The 24,414-nt window shown below is 35.8% G+C and overlaps 1 protein-coding gene across 3 annotated transcripts; it reads left to right on the top strand.

Annotated features, from left to right (window-relative positions):
- Window positions 1–7,947: 7,947 nt before the first annotated feature.
- Window positions 7,948–24,085, top strand: LOC132165365 (E3 ubiquitin-protein ligase RKP). 3 transcript variants are annotated; one of them, XM_059575890.1, is made up of 11 exons: window positions 7,950–8,185; window positions 8,466–10,090; window positions 12,983–13,807; window positions 15,571–15,731; window positions 18,041–18,179; window positions 18,959–19,042; window positions 19,723–20,004; window positions 20,589–20,720; window positions 21,876–22,075; window positions 22,702–22,906; window positions 23,574–24,085. In XM_059575890.1, exons 2-11 carry the CDS (start codon window positions 8,603–8,605, stop codon window positions 23,868–23,870), a joined length of 3,813 nt encoding a protein of 1,270 aa, XP_059431873.1. In that variant the 5' UTR covers window positions 7,950–8,185; window positions 8,466–8,602; the 3' UTR covers window positions 23,871–24,085. The 3 variants fall into 3 exon arrangements, with proteins under 3 accessions (XP_059431875.1, XP_059431873.1, XP_059431874.1); XM_059575892.1 differs by lacking the exon at window positions 22,702–22,906 and having other exon boundaries at window positions 7,948–8,185; window positions 23,574–23,693; XM_059575891.1 differs by having other exon boundaries at window positions 7,950–10,090.
- Window positions 24,086–24,414: the final 329 nt, after the last annotated feature.

Below are 24,414 nucleotides of genomic sequence, written 5' to 3'. Positions count from 1 at the left end.
TAGTAAAAATCAAGTGTATAAAACATATTTATAATCTACAGATTAGATATAGTCAAGTGTATAAAACATATTTATAATTGACATTTACTGAACAATGCAATTAATCGGTCATTTGGGAATATATCTTTCAGCCTATTTATTGTCCTACTGCGTTACGTTTGGAATTTAGATCCCTCCTTTTATAGAATCCCATTTATTTTTCTATTGCTTTTGAAAGTGGATCACATCCGAGGGTCATTTATTTATAGGATCCTATTGAAAGTGGATCACATCCGAGGATCCTTTTTTTTTTTTTTTTTTTAATCAAATAAGGGAAAAAAGGGTTATATGTGATCAAACAACAACAAAGGGGTGGCACCCCAACAACAAAGCCCAAATGGTTAATGCAACAAGGATACATGGAAAAGTCCAAAATGACTAAATACAGGGAATAATCCAAATGGATCAAACAGTAAGCAATGATTTCATCTATGGTCTTAGATAAACCATAAACAAGCCGGGCATGTTCCTGGGCCACACAAGACGATTCTAAAATGCATAAAGACTCAGTGAAGAGACTTATGCGGTTAAGACAACAATCACTGTTAAATCCTTGAAGCTCAAGGAGAAAGAATCCTAAACCTTTCTCTTATTTTCATCATGGTGTGTAGATTGCTCATGCCGGGCTTTGTATATTCAGAGGGCGTAGCGGTGTGTGTTGTCACTGTTGTGGCTATGGCTGTCAAGTGAGCGAAGCGTCTCATGAGCAAGCTCGGCTCATGCTCGACTCGAATATTAAATGAAGCGTTTCGTGAACACGAATCCTTGCTTGAATATTAAATGAAGCTAGCTCGGCTAAACTCTTGAGCAGCTCGTGTAGTACCTCAGATTTTGAAAGTCTTATTTTAGAGATATTAATTTGATGTTATGATTATATTAATATTCATATTAGGCAATGATGTTAATTCTTGAGGGATTTATGATATTGTATGAATGGTAATTGGAGATTAGTAGGTAGAATAGTATATGGTAGGTAGAATAGTAAATGGTAGGTAAAATAGTAAATAGTAGGTAAAATAGTAAATGAAGGGTAGAATTGTAAATAAAAGACGGAATAGTATTTATTTTTTTCCTATAAATAGAGCTCTTCCCCTTCACAATTTTCACCACTCATATCCTCTCTTCCACATATTCTTCCTTCTTCCGTTTTCTACTCGGTCTTTCTTATTTCTGAAAGTGTTTACACGAAACAGAGAGAGAAAGGGCGAGACAAAGCGTTGCAAGAAATAAAGAACACGAGAGAGAACGGACTTGAGAAATTAGTTTGAAAGATATACCAGTAGTGTTAGTCAGATTGGAGCAACTAGATCATTCAGACCACTTTTTAGCTTCAGTCTAGAGGTAAGTAAATTCACTACCCCTTTCTAAAATTACTTCATGTCATGCTATTTATACATTCTTGTATCAAATTGTAAATGATTATTTTATTTACCTGCCATGGAGATATGTTGCATGCATGAAGGATTTCTAAAAGAATTATTTAGAAAGTTTCTATTTATTTAAATGCTTTCTAAGCACAACAAGTTTATATTTGAAAAAGTTTCCATTTTAAGAAAAGGAAGTTGAGAAATGATGATGATTATAAGAAAGGAGAATGATGATAAACCCTCCTACATGTTGCCCTAAGATGCATCAAAAGAAGTACAAAGAAAAGTACAAGAAATGAGTTAAATGTTTATGAAATGAGGGCACATGTATGGAGGAGAGTATTTTTGGCCCTAAGATAAGTAAGGATGAGAGGAGTTCGGTACCGATACTCGGATGGAAGCGAAACTACTGAAGGAGGCTATGCCAGAAGGTGGTATTCCATCAACATGACCGTTGAGTGCACCAAGAAAATAGTTAATTGAAGGTCGGGCATGGCTGAGGCCACAGTTCAGTGTCATGGTCACAAGGACCCGCAACCCTCGTACACAGGGGTAATAGTGTACATGGGCCCTAATATGAGAAAATGATAATATAATTTCAACGATGATTTACTATGATGATTTTCAATGATGATATACTATGATGATTTACAATGATGATTTATAGCGATGCATTATGATGATGATTTATAAAGATGATTTATGACGATGATCTAATAATAGATGTAATAGTACGTATATGCTACGGAAGATGCAACCGTACATACATGTATTATTATTATGGCTGGATGTATATTTATTTGTAAAAACAATTATCAAAACTGAGAACAAGGAGAAAACTATTTATGGTTGTGGATTTTACTTGCTGGGCCCCCTTTGGGCTCATTCAGTTTTATTTCTTGTTTTCAGGTAGAAAAGACGCTGGAATAGAAGGCCGGAATGGGGGTGGGAATAATTATTAACTTTCAAAGTCTTTTCATATCAATTATTGTAATAATATGATATTCCGCAACTAAAGTTTAATGTTTTCTAATTTCACTTGTAATAAAATCTCTTGAATACTGTTTTATACGTTTATTGTATCATTTAAAATCAAGTACTCTGATAGACCTTATAGATCTTTGCAAGAACTTTTGTTGTAAAAGAAGAAAAGTGGCAAACTCAGCCTTAACGGGCTGGGGATGTTACAATAAGGTTCGAATTGGTAGTTATGCACATAATTTCTCGTATTAATATTAAAAATTGATGATTTTTTTCTTTTCCTAATAGCATCATTTTATTATAAAATGATGCATATCCTTTCTCTTCGAAACCAAGTGCCTTGTTATATTGACTCGAGCTCCATACTTCGCTAGCCAGACTAAACAAATGCTCATATGCAAATTGGCTTCTTGAGCCGTTTAAGAATACTTAAAGTTTAAATTTATAATAAAAAAATAAATTAAATAAAATATAAGAGCCAGCTCGTGAACTGGCTCAGCTCGATTTACTATGAGTTCGAGCTTGAGCTCGATTTTTTTGGCTTGTCCTTAAGCTCAGCTCGAGTTCGAGTAAAATTTAAACAAGCCGAGCCCAAATAAGGAAAGCTCGCTCAAGCTCGGCTCGTTTACAACCCTAGTTGTCGCACATTTTGCGATGTTTTGGGTTAGATGGTGAAAGATAAGAGGGAGTTACATGGAAAGACTTTAATGAGAAAAAAAAAAAAAAAAATTGAATCTAACTTTTATGGATCAAGATTCCATACCAGTGTAAAGATAATGTAGATTCTCAAATTTATGTGAATTTAGGTTGTTTCTTGCATCCAACTACTTGAAAAATGTTACATATTAAAAATGTAAAATGTTATCGAGACAGTCAAAAAGAATTTTGATTAAAAAAAGTTTTTTCTTCACTTTTAAAGATACATTTCTTCCTCAGTAAATCAAAAGATAATTTTTTGCTCAAATTTTTTTTTATGACATAAAGTGAAAAACCTGATGAAAATATATTCAATTCGCATTGGTAACATGTCGCATTTTTAACGTTTTTCGATGCAAAAAAATTATCTAAATTCACATAATTTAAAAATTTACACTTTCTTTGAAATTGTATGAAATCTTTATCCAACTTTTATAGCCTTAAAATGCATAACAGGGCATTTAAACTTAAAAGAGGAAGATAAGCACACAAGTTTTGTTGTGAGTGCACTTATGAGGGTTGTGTCCCATATTAAGAAAATATAAAAGAAAATAGTGCTTAATATACTTAAGTGGACCTTAACCCATTAGCTTACATGTAAATAGTGTACTTTTGGTAAAAATACTTAAGTGGACTCTAATCCATTAGGCTTTTGAGTTAGAGTTGTGTTTAACTATGTATATTAATGTACTTTTGGTAAAAATTTAATAACCGCTTTATCTCCTAACAAATGGTATCAGAGCCATAGTTACAAAGCTATGGTTTCTTACACCCGTCATGTTTAGAGTTGTATCTCCATCCACAACTCTTAATGTGAGACACTATTGAAAATGTAAAAAGACTCACAAACGAGGAATTTGGTCAATGTGAAGAGACTCACAAATGATGAGGAGATTGTTGTGAGTACATTTATGATGGTTGTCTTACATTGAGAAAAAAAAAAATAGTGTTTAATATACTTAAGTGGACCTTAGCTCATTAGTTTAGACTTTTTGACTAAAATTGTGTTCAACTATATATATTAATATACTCTTGGTAAAAATTATATAACCGCTTTATCTCGCAACGAGTTTCAATCCCCAAGTACTAAAAAATCTGACATTCATCGGTAACTATTTCTAAATGTACATCACATTAAAACATTTTATATAAAATAAAAAGTATTAATTAATTGTCTAAATTGCTAATACATTATCAGATAGCTACCCACTGACAGGTGAGTCTGGTGTGAAGTGTGAACTCGATCTCACAAAGATACTTATCCTTAAAACAGTGCTTTTAATGGAGTGAGATCCACACCATTACTTGTCTTAATTGTTGACAATTTGAATAAATCATCTGTCAAGATAAAGTGATTGGAAAATTCAAATTTCGTTTAGCATGTGTTTTATAATCAGTCCAAATTAATAGCAATTTGGATACTTAATTGTTATGATCACAATTAATTATAAAAAAAATAACAACCCCTTTGGTACATGACGGAGCCACATTAAGCTTTGGCACCGCACCACAACAATAATAATAATAAAAAAAAAAATTATTTTTCTTTTCACCGACTCTAAGCGTAATTCTTAATCTACTTGTAATTTGGATATTTTGATTATTAAATGTTGAAAATATTTGTTGTTAAAATTTAAACATTTAATTAAAAAATTTGATTCAATTCTAAGCTTAATTTTTCATTGTATTTAAGTATTAGTGATTAGAAAAAGAAAAAGAAAAATAGAAAAAAACCAGCAACCCTATAATATAAATTGTTTGATTTGGCCACTGCCATTGGTTGCTTCCTGTCATAATCAGTAGTTTGACAGTAGCTGAAAGCCATCAACTTTCCATGTGACAAATCTTTGATTTAAAGAACGCCACATGTGACCTGTGAAAACAAAATTATCGAGCATTTTGTGGTGTTGAGAGCGTCGTAGATCAAAGGCAAAGGCAAAGGCAATCAATCAAACTATTCAGGTTTGACCAAAAACGCACGCGATGGACAAAGAGACGGAAACCGGCGGTTGATAATGATAACGGTATGGGGATCTAATACGCGCCTGGTGCGCAGTGCGCACTATGAGTGACCAAGGCCATCGATAGGAGAATCTAGTTGCTTAAGTGCGCATCTGGCAAACTGTAGCGTTATCGTGTGTAATATTCTTCCGGTGAGAATATCACCCGGGCCAATAATTAGGTGGATTTACTCGGACGCTATTTCCGCGCGCCCATATATATATATATATATATATATATATATTTTTGTTGCATTGGCATTTTTAAGTTATGGCAACAGTTTTTTTTCTAGTTATTTTAAACTAGATAATATCTAGTTAGTTATGTTGAATGAGTATTTTTATCCTTTTACTTTTTAAGAGAATAAAAATATCCTCCAAATGTAACGAACTGGATGTTATCTAATTCAACACTTTTTTGTAAATAAAAAAGTAAAAATCAACCCGAATAAAATGTGAAGACTTTGATCCAAGAAAGGCACCAAGCTCGTCCCTACAATTTAATCAAAAGGGCTCACTATGATTACCTTTCAAGCAGGGGTAGAACTAGCATTTAGAGTTTTGGGGAAGACAAAAATAAAAAATTTAGGGGTAAATAGAGTTTGGGGGGGCAAAATTAAAAAAAATTAGGGGTATACTTTTAATTTTTAAAACATTTTAAGGACTTTTTAAAAAAATAAAAAATTGGGGACTGGCCCCCCAAGGGGCTATCTAGTTCCGTCCCCGCTTTCAAGTTTTATCGACGCTAGACCAATACATGTCACTATTAAAGGGTTGTTATTGCATGGTCATAGAAACCGCTCAACAATCACAGTTTTGCCAAATCATATTAACAAGAGGCTAACGGATTAATGCGGCACAATTAAAAGGCCGCTGAACAGCTAGGATCTCACTAAATGACACAAGCAGAGACCTACGACTCGATTAAAGTGTAATTGCTAAAGGCTCGTTTAAGATCACGAAACACTATTACTGATAATATATCGCTCATATTACAGTGGGCAATTGGTCATTATATAGTTATGTACCTCAAATCAAATTATGTTGAGTAATTGGCTAGTATAACTATATAATGATGTACCCTAAATTATATTATATAAGACAATTGACAAGTATTCTACCATATATCCTAGATCAGTACATGGTCATGTGCCTCGAATCAAATTATATTTGATAATTGACCAATATACGATCGTGTACCCTAGAGCAACCCCGCTTTGGGTGGTCAATCATAGTAGAATGGATAACCATAGTACGACCTTAAGTTTTGTACTGAGCCATGACCACTTGTTGAGTGCATGTAAAAATCAACAAGTGTTGTTAGAGATGTTACAACCTTTAGTACTATAAGTACCTTAAAATTAATGTGATAGTTTACATTGCACATGCCATGCTAACCATTAAAATGTGAACTGTCATGTGACAGTCTACATGGCATTTAACATGTTTATAAACTAATGTGATAATCTATTTAACACTTTATCATGTCATCCACTAAAATATAGACTGCATGACAGTTTACGTGATACTTATTTTTATAAAGTGCGCACTATATATAAATTTGTAAGAGACTTATAGCAAAAACTATAGTATTTATTTTTAAAAAAATGAATTTAGTCAATTCATAAGGTCAGGTTGACAAATAATACAACCTACACAAATGGCAACTGAAATCAAGCATTTAATATTTGAACAAAAAAGAGAATAATGCTTGACTACAATGATATGCAATGATTGACCGGGACCTAAAGATATTACAATATGTACAACATATCTCATCCTGATGAAATTATTATAATGCTAAGTATATGTAACACAAGTTGATAAGGCCATTGTTTAGATTGTTTAGTGGGTATATTTTAAAATTATAATTTTGAGGGCTATATGTTTAATATTAATAAAAAGAGATTCTAACTATATATATTTTTTAAAAATGAAGGAAAAATTACAGTTTACCTTTCAAAGTTTAGGGCGATTTTTAATTCGACCTCCAATATTTCAATTTTTGCAATGCACTCTCTCAAATTTTCAAAATTTTGTAATTTGACAAATTTTATCCAAAACTTTTCATATTGTCTCTATTTTTTTATTTTTTATAAAAAATTAGGGTGGCCGTAGCCACCCCTTTGGTCGTTTGGCAATTTTTGCACCCAATATAGAAATTTTGGGATAAAATTGATCGAATTGCAAAAAATTAAAAGTTTGGGGAGGTGCATTGCAAAAATTGAACCATTGAAAGTTGAATTGAAAATCGCTCAAAGCTTTGGGGAGTAAAGTATAATTTTCTCAAAAATCAATTTAAAAACTTATAAACAAGAGGTTTAGCCCACCAAATCCATTGAAAAAAAAAAAAAAAAACTTAGCTTATGACTTATCACTTTTATAAAATTAACGTGATATATGACATTTATTTGGTCAACCATATATATATATATATATATAAAGTTGCCACGTAAATGTATAAAAAAAATTGTAATAAAAAGTATGGGAATAATGGGATCCTAGCATTTTCAATTTCATTATGCGTGGTCTCGTTTTATTCAAGCTTATTTTGTTGTTTCTATCGGATCCATAGGAACGACTCCCAGCAAGCCACGCGTGCGGAAAATCCTTGCTTTTGGTCTGAGTATCACACACTAAAACCTTTTCCTTTGAAAGAAATTCAAAGCAGAGAAGGCTGACCGGGTAACAGGGGAACCAAAAACCAAAAAGATAAAGAAGTGCGAGTCGCTTCAAGGGCGGCTTTTACCCGGGTCGTATTTTAACTGTGGCAGCCAGGTCAGCAGCCCATGAGACCCCACAGGAGGTGGACACGTGTCGGTTGATTTTCTTCCTTTGGCTGAGTTTTGAGCCAGCGTGTGTCGGGGTGGCGCGCCTGCCTTGTGCCCGTGGGTTCGGTTCGCTCACATCTCCCAAACTTTTGGCGAACACTAGAAAGTCCAACACAGACGCACACAAATTACACAAATTCTCTCTCTCTCTCTCTCTCTCTAAAACTTCTCTCTTAAAGTTTCTCAATCAACGGTTTCTGCAAAACCCTAGCATGGCACGGGCGCCTTTACTGTTCTGAAGCAACAAGAGAAGAATTTACGCCTCAGACCTGTGAGTTCCGAATTTTAAATTTTCATTTCATTTTTGTTTGGCTGCCGGGAAAACGAAGGGGAAACAAGGAGAAGGTTTTGCGTAATTTACTAAGCCAAGTGATTGTACTGGACTTAATTGAGAAGGTTTTTTTGTTGCTTTGGGGAGTTGTGTGAATTGGCAGTGTATATTTGCTGCTTTATCTTTTTTTGTTCGCCTTTAGTTTTCCCAGCAACCAAACGGTTCTACGCAGATTGTTTTTGCAATTAGAGTCATGTGTGTTGTGACTTGGAAATTTCAGGGTCAGGAGTATGGTAGTTGGACAGAGGTTCGAAGTGTTATTAGAAAGGATCAATATCTCTGGAGGATATTTGAATTTTGAAAATCTTTGATTGGGTGCTGTGTAAATTTGGGGGATAGTGGTTGTATAAATTGCTAATGGCAGAAGACGGCCTACGAATTGGTGGGCTTTCTTCTGGTTTGGCTGTGATATTGAATGATGAGGATGGTAGAGGGAATTCGTCGAAAACCCGTCTTGTTTCATATTGTGATGATTTTTGTCACCAATCCGTGGAGCGAACTCTTGAATATGTATTTGGTCTCCCTTACAAATCAATTGGTCCGTTGAGTAGTCCAATTCACAGTAATTTTGTTCGCTCTATTGTAAAGAATGAGTTCTCGAACTTTCATGCGAGCTCGGGTTCTTTGGTTAGAAATAGAGATGGACTTTGTATATTTGATAATGGATGTGGTCCCCATATTGTTGGTCTTGAAGATAGCAGCATTTGTGGTGATATAAGAATCATTAAGTCACCTTTGCTTGTAGAGAGCTTAGCCATGTTCAGTAGTGTCAGGGCTAATGTCTGTGTTTCGAAAGGGAAATGGATGTATGAAGTTATCTTAGAAACTTCAGGTATACAACAGCTTGGATGGGTGACTCTTTCTTGCCCTTTTACTGACCATAAGGGCGTTGGTGATGCTGATGATTCGTATGCATTTGATGGAAGAAGGGTTAAGAAATGGAATAAGGAAGCTGAGCCATATGGTCAGCCGTGGGTTGTTGGTGATGTCATTGGATGCTGCATAGATTTGGATAATGATGAGATTTCATTCTTCAGGAATGGCCTTTCACTTGGAGTGGCATTTCATGAAATTCGCAAGATGGGGTATTATCCAGCAATTTCTCTTTCTCAAGGTGAACGATGTGAATTAAATTTTGGGTCCCGCCCCTTTAAATACCCGATTGAAGGCTACCTTCCCTTTCAAGCACCTTCCTCTGTAACTTCTTTTGCTTCTCAGTTACTGGGGTGCTTGTCAAGGCTGTTGAATTTGCAAAGTTTTGAGCGGGCTGAGCATTCTTCTGTTGAGAAATTGAGGAGATTGAGGAGATTTGTTTCATTTGAAGAGATTTTTGATCCTGTATCTCATGGGCTATGTGAGGAGCTTTTCTCTATACTTGAAGCAGATGCTGGGAGCATGGAATATATAGGCTGGGGTCCATTTCTGTCAGTCATGATGGAGGCATTTGGCATGCAGGCACCACATGATTATTCAAGTTTGGATAAGGCTGTTGATGTCTTTCTAGAATTTGAAGGATCCCATCTGCTATTTGAGCACCTGATAAATGCCCTCTCATGTGGTTGCAAAACAGCTTCATTGGTTCTAACAGAGTGCCCATATTCAGGATCATATTCATATCTTGCATTGGCATGTCACATCTTAAGACGAGAAGAATTGATGGTGCTTTGGTGGAAGTCATCAGATTTTGAATTCTTGTTTGAAGGATTTCTGTCAAGGAAGGCTCCAAACAAACAGGATCTTGAGTGTATTATGCCTTCTGTTTGGTGGCCTGGTTCATGTGAGGATGTTTCCTACGAGAGTGGCATGATTTTGACAACTACTGCTTTGTCCAAAGCAGTCATTAAGGTGCATTTTCAACTGCATTTATATGTCCAATTTACTATATTTGAGTAGGTGGGCTATCTTAGATCCAAAATGAGAAAAAATGATCAAGGGAGGGAAAAAAAATATTTCCTGAACTTTAATCGTATAATATCAAGTGTAGAAGTATGCAAATGTTAGTTAAGCAACATGTAGATAAACTACCCCACACTTCATTATAGTAACCCTGTAAGAATCTTCTATTATAATAACATCCCAGAATTTGCCCTCATCATCTAATTTAGCTTGCAGTTCAATAACATTCTTGAATTTGGCCTTAGTATCTTATTTGGCTTGCACTTGTTTATAACATTTTTCATGCATAACGGATGACAAAATGAACCAGAAATTCATGGGTTAATATTGTTGGTTGTGGCCAGCGTTATAAGTTGAAATGGGAATATAAAGACATTTTTTTTTACGTATGGTAAGTGAATGGAGATACTTGTTTGACCTACTAATGCTTTTAATTGGTTGGAAGTAAGTAGATAATTGAAAATGGGTGACACATAGTGACATAGAAAATCTGGCCTTGAAATACCAAATACAAAACAACATATCTGTAGGACAGAGTTGGTCTTGTGCTGATAACTGTTGAAAGTTACCCAAAAATATCGAGCATACAATTACTTGACAGGAAATACCCTATGTGAAAGGGCAAGAATGTAAAACCACTAGTATGAGCTCATACTTCAAACTTTCTGCCGTTAAAATTGTCCTTTGACTTCCTGTGTGCTAGGTTTGTGCCTCTTTGCACTTTTTAATGAGATTAAATTACTTATAAAAAAAAAACAAAAATTTTGTTCTTCTGAGTTGCCGTTTCCATCCAATTTGTCAACAACCTTAGCAATACGTCTTCAACTTAAATTTGAATTTTATATTAATTTTCCTACAATAATTTGTGTTCTAGATGACATCATTGTGTTATGTTTATTCATTTGAAACTCCTGTTCTAAGATATTAATGGTAATTACCACCAACGATCTTTGAGCTAAATGGCTCCTCCACTCTATATAAGAATATAGTAGTAGGTGAGTTCACGGGTTCAAGTTTTATGTGGTGCTTGAGTTATTTACCTGTAAGAAAACGAAAATTATATGCACCTCTATTGCTCTTTTGCCCCCTGCAAGACACTAACATTTATCAAATAAAACTAACAGGATCTTTTGCTGCTCTCAGCAGACATTCCTAGAAACTGGTTGTACTGTTAAAAATACCAGTTTTCCCCTTAAAATTGCAACCACCATTAATTTTATATTTAGTAACCTTTAGGAGCTAAAATTATTTGAGGAAGCTTGTTCCTAAATAGTTTGACACTCCAACTAATTTCCCCACAAACACGTCCTTTCTAACCAATAGGTCCTCATTCAGTTCAGGAACTTTCTTTATTCTGTTTGAATTACAACTCTAATTTCCTGAAGCCTATGCTGGCATCATCAAGCAGGAGCATTCATGCATAAACTTTGTAGGAAGCGTTAAGGGAAAATTTGGTATTTTAAACCAAGCTAATGTGGAATTACCAGACATTTTTTTTGTTAAGTAACTGACTCCAAGGGGAGGGAAAATGGAAGATTCGATCTAGTGACCTTAATTTCATGAGACGTGGTTTCATTGTTCAATTTCTGTATGTTCTTGACCCATGGAAGATATGTTTGAAGTTTCTGTTGCAACTCTTTAAATTTCTTCATATTTGCCATTATTTTTTGGGAGCAAGGAAATTAGGCATCACTAGGGAAAGATAGAAGGGTTTTTTTTTTTTTTTCCCATAAGATCCGGCTTTGCCTATCCTTTTTTATTTTTTACTCTATTGAGCTTATTTTTCTAAGAGATAATATGACTTTCATTCATTGTTTCTCTAAAACTTCAGACTCTGCAATGAGGCGAGGATCAATATGCATAGGTAGTATACATGAGAGACACCCAACTAAGGAGAGGAAGAAGAACACAAATCCAGAAACTCTAGGAAAGTAGAAAATAGAGGTTTATTGTGAGCAGCCATCTGAACATAGACGGATTTGAACATAATAGCTTTTAACTTGATCACCAAACTCTCGCAATCTTCAAAATTTCGCGCATTGCGTTCCTGCCAAATACATCACATGAAGCACCTTGTTCATCTTGATATACTGATTTTTGTTACCTTCTATATCTCGCAATAATCTTTTCATCTCCCTACTTGATCTAATTTTTTTGATTGCCATTAATAATCAGTAAAAGTTGGCATGGTACCTTGGTATAGCACATTGACAAGATATGGCATGTGACACATGCACAATTCTCTGCCTTTTTTTATTTTATTTTTATGGTTAAAGATACTGCTAATCTATTATGTGTCAGCTTACTTATTGTTTAATATTGGACTGACCAGATATTTGGTCCATGATTAACGTAAAATGATGTCAAAATGACATGATTCCTATGTTTGTTTGAATGTCATCAAAAGGACCCAGTTGCCGTGTTGCTCCCTCGAATAAATGTTTAATATAAATTTAACCAATTAGTTGAGTGCAGTGTTTTGTAATTTTGCTCATACTGATGAAGTTGTGAAAAACTGCACTATTGCGGGACAAGTAGAAGGCAAGTGTGGATTGGTCATATTTGCTCGAGACATTGAAAGTATGACTGTTTTCCAAAAAATAACACTGCCAAAAATTGGGCATGGTTCGAATTCTGTGTCACATTGCTGCGAAGATAATTAGTTTCATGTTAAAGCATTGAAGTAACATGTATTTTGTCTTTCTGTTTGCAAATTTGATCTTTGACTTTGATGGCAAATTCCCTCTTCCGGCTGTGGTGCAAAATTGTGGGGATTACTTTTGTTTTGGATGTGATTTCCTGTATTAATTCGTAACTGATAAAAACCTATTTTATTTGCAGATAGAGGAGAAGCATAGGGACCTCTGTTGCTTGGTCATTCAATTCATACCACCTCTAACTCCTCCTCAGTTGCCTGGTTCAGTTTTTAGGACATTCTTACAGAATCTTTTATTAAAAAATGGAGGAGCAGATCGTAATGTACTACCTCCGGGAGTTTCAAGCAACTCGGTTCTTGTTTCTTTGTACACAGTTATACTCCATTTTCTGTCCGAAGGATTTGGCATTAGGGATATCTGTGGCTGGTTGAATAGCTGCGAAACCATTGATCCCAGTGTTGGTTTTCTTCATAGAGGTGGTCAACAAAGTTTTCCCTTATACTTATTTTTAAGAAATGATCCACATCGAACTGACATATCGAGGCTTGGAGGATCATTCAGTCATCTATTGAAATCAAATCCTGCAAATAATGAGGAAGAAGAAGTGATCCGGTGGGAGGAAGGCTGTATGGATGACGAAGAAACCAGAGTAACTCATTCAACCAGGCAGAAACCATGTTGTTGTTCAACGTCAAGTTATGATGACTTGACAAGAATCTCAAAGGATCCAGTTAGATACACATCCAAAAGTTCTGGTCATTGCAACCATATTCCAGAGAGATCTGCTCATGTTGCTGCAGAATGTAGTGCTGGAAGTTTGAATGATGAGATTGCGAATAAACCTAGCTCCAGTGATCAATCTGAATCTGAATTTGGTTATCGCCCAGTACAGCATGTGATGAATGTACCTAGGGAAAGTAATATGTCTTCAGCTACACTACGAGAAGAAGAGCTTTTAGATGCTTTGCTGTTGTTGTATCACATTGGTCTTGCACCGAACTTTAAGCAGGTGAGCTAACCGCGGGGAAATTTTTATTCTTTAAAGAATACAGGAGTTTTATTGTAGATTAATGTTTTTTATTTTCTCAAGCTTGTAAACCAGTTTCTATATTGATCTTGACTGTGATATGACTTGGTTTTGTCTGAAATCCATTAAATGTCTCAAAAATATTAAAGTAAATATGCATTGACAAGGAAAAAATGAGAAAAAACAAAAAGATAGTAAGAATTAAATAGATAAAGCAGTTGCATATTTAGATTTGTTAAAGATGGAAGGTCCAAGTCACTATGGACTTTTACGACCATTGGCACAATATATATATTTTTAAATAGTACAAAACATCCTATTATTATTATTATAGTATAGGGTTAACTGTAATTTTGAACACTTAATGAATCTTAAAAAAACATTTTTAAAGGTTTAGTAATGTTGGAGCAAATTTCTGATATCATTGTAATTACACTCTTTTCGTAAAAAAATAATAGAAAAATTTCTTCTGATCTTGTGGAAATGTTCACTGCTTTCGATTAAATTTGAATTTGACCGTCCATTTTTTCAAGAGTTCGTATCTTATGCTGAAATATAGCGGGAATGAAGGTAGGGTAGTTACTGGTGGCCTTCTATCATGTGTATAATTCATGTTGTGTTACTAGCTAGGTATCTTGTATACTTCTTGTGTACTTAGGGGTGCTTTATGCTTTTAATAATATTTCGATTACTTATTAAAAAATAATTCATGTTGTGTTTATCTCTTGGCCGTGCTTATGATTACTAGCTTTAGATTAGCTGTATCCTTTGGTTGAAGGCTACTGTGATCAAGATATATCTAGTAATACCTCTTTGTTTAGGTTGAATTTTGATACCATGTAGGTTGGATCTTACTAGAGGTAAAATTTGGCCATTTTTCACGCCAATGCAACTTAGAAAGCCAATCTTATGTTGCAGCATACAAATTTTGAAGTGGACATGTTTAAAAATTGCGTGCCACCCATCTTACTCCTTTGGTTGACTTCTCAATGTCCTTCAGTTTCCTTTTAGTTGAATGGATGACCATTTTGTATCAACTTTCCTGTAATTGTTACATTCTTAGTCCTATATTTAAGATATACTCTGTCTAGTTTCTACATCTGTCTACTTTTCTGAGTATGTCATGTCTGAAAACTCTTGGTCGTGTTAGAGTCCTTGTTATCTATTGTGTGATAAATTTTGAACATTTGAAGAAACATGCTAAACTTTCTGATCTTCAGGTTTCTAGTGTTGCAATGTATGAAATATCATAGCCATGTCAAAATTGTTACATAGTTGTTTGTTCAGTATAGGAAGTGTGCCTAACTTGATTATTGATTTTGTTATTATGCTATCTTACTTGTTTTTGCATAATTTATATATAACTACTGATATCGAACTTAAAATGGTGATATGTTGATTTAGAGTAGCTTCTGCATGGCTGTTATACCTTTGCATAAGTTGTGTTTCCATAGGTGAAGCTAACTTTTTGATGATTTATGCCATGCCTGGTTATTTTAAAGTATTTCTTGAATTGAGCATTTGTTTTAGTTTGAACAGTAAAGTATTCTGTGTTTGGTTCTCCAACTTTTCATTTGCTGTGTGTGTGAATATATATATATAATATGTGAAGCATTTTCCTTCTGTCCGCTGCCCAAGACCTTTCACTTATGCACTGTCCTGTTACTTGTTAATTTGACCTGTGGTTGTTACATGATGTTTTTGGAATATTTTGAATTACCTGAAATAAATTCTTCTGATTGTAGGCGTCATATTACATGTCTCATCAGTTGCAGTCGATCTCTGTTCTGGATGAAACTGATAAACAAATAAGAGAAGGAACTTGCAGTGAGCAATTAAAGCGTTTGAAAGAAGCTCGCAACTTTTACCGTGAAGAAGTTATTGACTGTGTGAGACATTGTGCATGGTAAGATGAGCATGAGGAACTGTTTGTCAAGTTCAATTTGGCTTTTATTTATTATTTACCTCCCTTATTTTATTATATTTTTTAAATCTGTTTATTAACGTTTTCCTGGTCATGGGCTTTTTCACTAGAATTTCCACAGCTTTTTTATTATTAGGCTATAGATTAATATTCATAAGTAACTTTAAGCAGCTTGTTAGACTTGTAATTGAATTCGGATTTATTAAATTTGGTGTTATGTGTACTATTTTGTAATTGCAGTTCAAATACTCTTGTTCTGGTTCTTAATCTGTTTGTGGGTTTATGTAACAATGCATATCATCTATACTCGCCATCATTTTATTTTTGTGGCGCATGTTTCTATTGATAAGTTGGTAGCTCAGAATTTTCTGCTTAGAATACCATCATCTCTTCTATTTTTTCTTCCTTATTTGGGCCCTTAAGTTAAAAAAAAAAAGAGTTCTGAAGTTATTATTTCTGTCACAATTTGTTTTCCTTACTAAAACCTGTTAGAGAAGTTGGACATTGGTTAAAAAAGAGTTCAAAAGGGAATAAGGCAATAGTTTCTGATTATGATATTTTGATGAAGATGACGATTGTGAGATGGGGGCTTTACCGTATGGCCTATATACTTTTAAACCAAACTATTGTAGTTTGTTTCTTTCTGTTCAGTTGTTGCCAATTTTTTTTTTTTTTGGCTAATTGCGGCTTGTTTGTTTAGCTTCTGAATTGGTTGGTAATTTGCAACAATTTCAATGTATTAAGCCTTTTTAGATGGACATGTTCTTGCTCTTTTCAGTAAATGCTTTTGTTTTTTTAAAGGCACTGGTTTGGCTTGGTGTCATGTACGGCCCCAATGATTTTTTCTTTGGTTGGGGGGAGGACAAAGGTAGTAGTGACCAAGGATGCCTAGTTTCATGCTAATATGCTATGATATTTAGACATAATTGTGTGCTTCAGACTTTAGACTGTTGTGGATTCTTTTATTGATTATCATCTATACCCTTTTTGTAAATTTGTTACTGAGCAGATGTTTTGGGTACATATGTTATCTGATTAACACTTTATTTATTTTTTTTAGAAGTAATGCGAATTATATTAGAAACAGTGTAAGGCGCCCCTGTGTATATACACAGTATACAAGAAAAGCGCAACTAAACACCGGCCCAATCCAAACAAAAATCCTATAGAACACCGAAACCCTAGGCCCTAATACTCAAAACCCGCAATCTTATCCTCCCGATAATGCTCCCCATCAAGGGCAAAAAGGAATGCCAGTCTTTTCCTCATGTCCCTTGGTGCCGAACCCCACCTTGGAGCAAAGCAAAGACCACTCCAAAGGAGAGAAAGCAAGAACACTAACAGAATCCTCATCCATCCCTTCCCCGAGAACACTGTCTAGCGCCGAAGAAGAATGAGATGGTCTCGGATCACCGCGAGCTTCCGGAGAAGAAGGAATGAACTCGACTCGAGGAAACACCACCTGAGAAAACCCATATCAGCACAAGCCTTCGACTCCCTCTTATCCTTTTTTTTTTGAGCTTATAAAACATCAAGGGCTTAGGCATCTTTTGGGAGGATTCTACTGAAGCAGTCTGCAAAGACTGAATAGGGCTACCCCAAGCCCAATGCTAAGCGGCAGAAACCCACCCTGCCAGACCCCTTCAATACTCTTGGTCGCTGGTGAATGCTGAACAACAACCTCCGACGCAGACACCAGAGCAACACCTGCTATGAATGCCGGATCTGAAACTAAGGGCTGAGGAGAGAAAAACAAACACCCACCGGCGAGATCTGACCTCACCGGAGAAGAACCACGCTGTTGGAAGACAAGACCCATGGTTGCAGGCTCCACGCACTGGAAAACACCACCATGGGCTACCACCGGAGAGGAACCCGTTGAAGGCCCAAGACCCGCTTCAGGACCCGATACCAACCCAGGGCCCGAGTCTGCAGAGCCCACAACAGAGGAAGAACATGACTTGAGAAAACCTCGCTGGAGAGAACCCCAGGAGGAAGAAACCAGGAAAATTTCTCCCAATACTTTATTATGATATTGGAAAACGAAAAACATTAGAGCTTGTATGAGGAGATATGGTCTTTAGTGTGACGTTGATTCTTTTCTTATGCCTATACATGTATATCTATATTTAGGGTGCCCTTCTAGTAGTTGGGGGGGAGTGTTGAAAAGTTGGGGAAAGTGATAGTTCACCTTGTGATTTGAAAAACTTTGTTTGTGTTTGCACTTTTTTTTTTCTTCTGATGAATAATTTGCACACTCAGTTTCTAATTGTTACTGTCATGCTCTACAGGTATCGCATTTCTCTATTTTCTCAATGGAAGCAGAGAGGGATGTATGCAATGTGCATGTGGATTGTCCAGTTGCTTCTGGTTCTTAGCAAATTGGATTCGGTGTTTGTTTACATCCCTGAATTTTATTTGGAAGCCCTGGTATATAGAATCTTTATTCAACATGAATTTGTGTAAAAAAATCATTTTGTATGAGAGTTGTATGGTATGTTGATTGTTTATTTTATTTTACCTTGTTGCATTAAACATATAGAAAACTCATTTCTATGCCCTTCTTTCTTCCATTGCAAAGTGCATATCATAACAAAATATATTTGCATCTCTTGGTAGAAGTATATCAAATCAATGCAAACTGCAGTGAGCTTGAAGAGGATAGTTTTGGGGCTGCATTAGGATGTTATGGAGTTGCCTCATGAAATTGCAGTTGAGATTCAAAGATAATGAGTCTTTTCCCCCTCGCACCCCAACCCCTCTCTCTCTCTCTCTCTCACATGTTTGTATCAGCACACTACAAAGGCTAGATGTTCACCGCTGTTTGTGTACATGTAAGAATGCTCTGCTTTGCACTGCATGCATACATACAGAGGCACAAAATCACATATGTATACTTACATTTCTACATGAACGCATGCAAATAGTTCACTCTTTATTTGTCTTAAGCCATTTTTGCATACATGACTTTGTTCTCTTTTCATTCTTTTTGTTGTGTTCTGAAAAGAATGAAGAGATTTGTGTGTTATGTCAAAGGATTTAGACATACCACATATAGCTAGTAGTTATCAACTCTTTATTAGCTCTTTTTTGGATAACATTCATATTTTGCTTGATCTTAATTTCACCTAATCTGTATGTATAATGGCTTTATGACATTTAATTTCCACTAACCTTGGTATATATTGCTATTCTATTTGCTGTCACAGGTTGATTGCTTTCATGTGTTGCGTAAGAGTGATCCTCCATTCATTTCCCCTGCAATATTTGTCAAACACGGACTTGCTTCATTTGTATGTTTCATCTGTTAATCTTCTTCTTGTTCGTTTTGCTATTCTGAGTATAATTTGGCATGAAAATAGTATATACTGAATAATATGAATGTGTGCTGGTAGCAATTTTGGGTAACCTATTGCTGGATTATTGGCTACTGGGATCCCTAAAGGACGGAGGGAAAAGCATTTATACCAATTTTTTTTATAAAAAAAAAAACATACTTAAAAACCTGTATGGCAGTCACGGCAAATGTAATATTCAGCAAGAAGGATGTGTGAATCCTTTGATGTTGATAGGATCTTGGTTGCCAATAACCTCTTGACGTGCAACATGAATGATAAAAAGAATAATAGGTTAGTTTTCATGAAAACATCTACTACACATACTTACTAATTTTCCATATCCTAAACAAAGCAACAAAATTTCAGAAAGCTTCTTTACTTTTCCATAAGAGTCTTTCTTATTATTTTGAAACAATATCCATGGTTTGTTTTGACCTGCTGTGCCTACATGCAGTGTTGGAATTATTATGATATGCACATATGATACATGACTTCTGACAAGTCTATATCTGACTTATGCTACTACTTCGGCGTATTATTCAGGCAACAGATTCATAATGTGCTTTATTAGGAACATTAAATGTATTCAATAATATGAGTCAGATAAGTTATACCTTAGTTGTCTTGTTGATCAGGTCACCTTTGTTGTTACGCACTTCAATGACCCAAGGATATCAAGTTCAGATCTTAGGGATCTTCTCCTTCAATCTATATCGGTCCTGGTACAGTACAAGGAATATTTGGCTGCTTTTGAGAGCAATGAAGCAGCAGTCCAGAGGTTGCCAAAAGCTTTGCTGTCGGCATTTGATCAGAGATCCTGGATCCCAGTAACCAACATTCTTCTGCGACTGTGTAGGAGTTCTGCCTTTGGTTCTTCCAAGCATGGGGAATCGTCATCTTCGTCAGTAGTTTTCCAGGTGAATGGTGATCTTTTTTTTTTTTTTTTTTTAAAGCTGTAATTATAATGATTTTTTTTAGGGTTAATAACTTTTTTGGTACCTGGGTTTTGAAGTTTTTTAATTTTTCCCCTAGGTTTTAAAATATGACAAAATTAGTATCTTAGATTTTGGAAAAGACTGAATCACCACCTCCAGTTTGAAAAATTCGGCCACCCTCAGTTTAACCTCCAAGGCCGGCCAGGGGTGGTTCGGCCACCCCCAAGGGCCAAAAAGGGGGGGGCCAAAACCACCCCCATGGCCCTTGAGCCACCCCCAAACCGGCTTGAGCCACCCCTAAGGTCAAACTGCGGGTTTTGGCCACCCCCATAGAATTTTTCAAACTGGAGGTAGTGATTCGGTCTTTTCCAAAATCTGAGATACTAGTTTTGTTATGTTTTAAAACCTAAAGGGGAAAGTTAGAAAACCTCAAAACCCAGGTACCAAAAAAGTTATTGACCCTTTTTTTTATTTGTATCTAGATACCTTTTCTATTCTCTCTCTCTCTTCTCCAGAGTACCTTTTGACGCTTTTATTTTTTGTTGTTGGCCTCTTCATCCATAAAGAGATTGCTACAGGAAGCCTGCATCAATGACGAAGAGCTGTTCTCAGCTTTTCTCAACCGCCTATTTAACACTCTCAGCTGGACAATGACTGAATTCTCAGTTTCCATTCGAGAAATGCAAGAAAAGTTCCAGGTATGGCTAATCTTGTCCCTACAGAGACATGACACTTTCTTTCTCTATCCTATTAATTAATTTTTTGTTTGTTTCGAAACCTGTTTATTATGGAGAATATATTTATATATATAATTGACAAATTTTATGAAAAGTGTGAGGTGTCCCTAAGTACACAGTGAGGATACAAAAGGAAACACCTAACTAGAAATAGCAAAAAACACCCCCATACTATCCCCAAAACCCCAAGGAAAGGTCCATCAGATGATATTTTCTTCTCATTTCATACAATACACATGAGTTGTATTGTGCATAAAGGACTTACAAAAAAAAAAAAAAAAGGTGTATTGTGCATAAAGGACTTTTGACAGCACTGCGGTGAGCATTACAGTAAAGGTGAAAGGACTTAAAAGAACTCCCCCCCCGCCCCCCGGGGGGGGGTGGGAGATACTATTTTTTGGAGTATCACAAACAAATAGGAGTAGGTATAAGTGGGAGAACAGGGACCTGGAACCATCCTGCATCTAGATTTCGTGAACCACCTAGTTTAGGGTGGACAATCTGAAACCATTTGTTGTGAACCAGGAAAGCTACAATAATCATTTTTGCACATATTTTTCTTGTCCTTTTTCTTCCTTGCTTTCCACCTGTTTTTAGCATTGGGATGTTATGTGCAAAGGATAAAGTGGTAACTTTGAATATATAAGATTCTCGCGGTACTGCAGAAACTAGCAAATAAATGGATTATAAGTCTTCAAATGTATATATAATTTTTGAACATGCTTACCATGGACATGACTGAAAATTAGAGTTTCGAAGTAGGGAAATATCAAATAACCAAGCATTCACATGCAAAATGATATTCTACTATCGTGTACAAGGGCTTGCCTTTTCTCTTTGATAAATTATTATTCAATAAATGTATACAATTGATTGGATTAAATAATTGTAGTAGATCACACGTAATTGTTGGTATGGTATATTGAAGGTTAATTATTTGAGGAATACTTCTGAGGTTTGACAAGCTTAGTAATTTATAGTAGTTCCTGAAATGCATTTTTCTGGCAAGTACAGATTCGTTCCTTGTTGTTTTAACCATTCCCCTTTCCCCTTTTCCTTCCAACATTTTTCTCCTCCTATTCTCCGTTATGTAATTGTCATAAAACATTCGTGCAGGTACCAGAGTTTCAGCAAAGAAAATGCACTGTCATATTTGATCTCTCCTGCAATCTTGCTAGGATATTGGAGTTCTGTACCCGTGAAATCCCTCAAGCATTCCTGTTGGGAACTGATACAAATCTTCGACGGCTAACTGAACTGATTGTCTTTATTCTGAACCACATAACTTCAGCCGCAGATGCTGAGTTTTTTGACTTGTGAGTTTCTGTGCTAGTGTATACAAACCCATGCTGTTCCTCTCCCAGTTTTCCATTTCCTGATTTAAGTTATGAATCTTTTCAAGTTTACCATTATTTTGTTGCTCTTAAAAAGAAAAATCTTTTTTGCTTGCCAGATGAGGAGCTATCTCTAAGGGATTTATAGTCTATAAGGGTCACTTAAGTGTTGCATTTACAATTTCAATCTTTTTTTTTTTTGGCCAATTAAATTTTCTTGATCTTTTATGTTTCTCGTAGTTCTGAACTTGGATGAAGTACTCTTCCCACTCTTCAAATGTATGGACATTTTGATTGTTGTTTCTTTTTACAAAGTAAACTTCCCTATAATTTAACTTGATCTACTCAACTAAAACTTAATCCCAACTAATTGGGGTGGCTGTGTGGATCCTACTATGTCACTCGGCCTTATTTGTGGCCATGTCCCCATCTACGTCTTTAACAATCGTGTCTTTCCTTTTTAATTTCTATTCATTGCCATTTCATTCACAATTAGTGCTATCAGCTCCTTTTCATGAATGACTTCAATTCTTAACCTAAGATGATCAATTGCTGCAATTAAAAGGGAAGTTTTGAATTTTCTCTCATATTGTTGCATGTTAACACAGGTCCCTTAGACGACACGGTCATTCTTTAGAGAAAGTGAACCGAGGCATGATATTGGCACCTCTTGTGGGGATCATCTTGAATTTGTTGGATGCTAGTTCTAGTACAGAGTGCAGGGAACACAATGATGTTGTGGGAATCTTTGCAAGCATGGACTGCCCTAAAACTGTTCATTATGGTTTCCAGTATCTCTTGGATTACAACTGGGTTAGTTCTTGACTGCTTCTGTGTGTGTGTGTGTGTGTGTGAGAGAGAGAGAGAGAGAGAGAGAGAGGTAATGCATGTATATTGTTATTGGTGAGAATTATAAGCTTTTCCCAACAGCTGGAAAACAGTTTTAGTTTGTGATATTTAAGATTGCCACTTAGAAGAAATAGACTAAGAATATAAAAACCTCTTCTTATCTCTCCTGTCATGCCAATTCTTCTGGTCCAGTTGCTTACTGCTATCATAAATTCACCTCTTCCCTTAACTTTGTTCTCATAATATTTGACTAATTGCAAATGTATAAACTCTGCTGGTAAATTATCTAAACTTATCCAGATCCAAATTTTGTTATTTCATGACAACCGCTGGCCTCAATGTTTGTTGGACGTTTGTCACATTCCCTTTTTCCCTAATTCTTGTAAACTTGGATTAAACTTGTTCAGGGTTTCTACTTGGCATTTGCATTAGCTTGTTTTAATAAACATGTGGTGAGCGTGAGTTAACGTCAATATTGGTGGGTGGAATAACTTGTGTTCTCATGTAATTTGTGTGCTCGGCTTGCCCTAATCTTGATGGCTTGAAGCATCTAGAAAAAGAATATTTGTTAAGACGAAGGTTTGTGATTGGAATTTACACCTTATGCTCATGTTCTTTGATTTCTTTTCAGGCTGGATCGTTCAGGGGGGATGCTTATGTAGGAAAACTCGGGCAGCTAGAGAAATTTGCAAGCATCCTTATCAGCCGGACAGAGTCACAAGTTGATACAATAGGATATGGGGGAGAAACTGAGATGGATGATAGCGCGTGCTGCATCTGTTATGCCAGTGAGGCCGATGCCCAGTTTGTGCCTTGTTCACATAGATCTTGTCATGGCTGTATAACCAGGCATCTTTTAAATTGCCAGAGATGTTTCTTTTGCAATGCAACAGTCATGGAGGTTGTCAGGATTAGCAATGGACTCTAAGCTGGCTGACCAGCAATGGGCTAGTCGCCGTTAAAGCTTGAGCCCAGAATTTGTTGAATATAGTCTTTGGGGTTGGGGGAGATTCTCGTGGGCTTTGTAGGTAGTTGGGGGAGAGTCGGAGATAGTCTCCTGGGGTTCTATAAGAATTTTGTAGGTAGTCTGGAGAGCATTATTCTGTAAATATGAGATGTAAATGGAAAGGAAATTTCTCTCTCTCTCTCTCTCTCAAAATGTTTTCAGAAAGGTGTCTCAGTTGAGAAAGTATATACTATGGCTCTTTGCCTCGCATGCAGAGGATACACCTAGCTAGGACAAGTTATGTAACCTTGATGTAAATAAGTAGTAGTGCTGAAGAAGGGTGTTTGGCATTAGTATGTAACTTTCATGAAAATCTTTTGAAGGAGAAATCTTCTACTAGAGGAAGTTTTCAGAAAAAAAATACTTGTGTTTTTTCTATTTTTGATTTTAGGATATTAGTTTTCAAATTTTTTTAATTTTTTTTTTCACTGTCAGGCCCACCTCTGCAATGCATGGCATTCTATCT

The sequence above is a fragment of the Corylus avellana genome, chromosome ca11 (assembly GCF_901000735.1).
Source record: "Corylus avellana chromosome ca11, CavTom2PMs-1.0".
Taxonomy (NCBI): Eukaryota; Viridiplantae; Streptophyta; class Magnoliopsida; order Fagales; family Betulaceae; genus Corylus; species Corylus avellana.
The sequence above is the reverse complement of the archived record's forward strand: the minus strand, read 5'-3'. Positions and strand labels throughout refer to the sequence as shown.

Excerpts from the sequence above, each read along its gene's own strand:
- LOC132165365 (XM_059575890.1), top strand. The coding sequence starts at position 8,603 with ATGGCAGAAGACGGCCTACGAATTGGTGGGCTTTCTTCTGGTTTGGCT. Across the intron at positions 20,005-20,588 it reads CTTCGTCAGTAGTTTTCCAG|AGATTGCTACAGGAAGCCTG; the intron begins GTGAATGGTGAT and ends TCATCCATAAAG. Across the intron at positions 22,076-22,701 it reads GATGCTGAGTTTTTTGACTT|GTCCCTTAGACGACACGGTC; the intron begins GTGAGTTTCTGT and ends ATGTTAACACAG.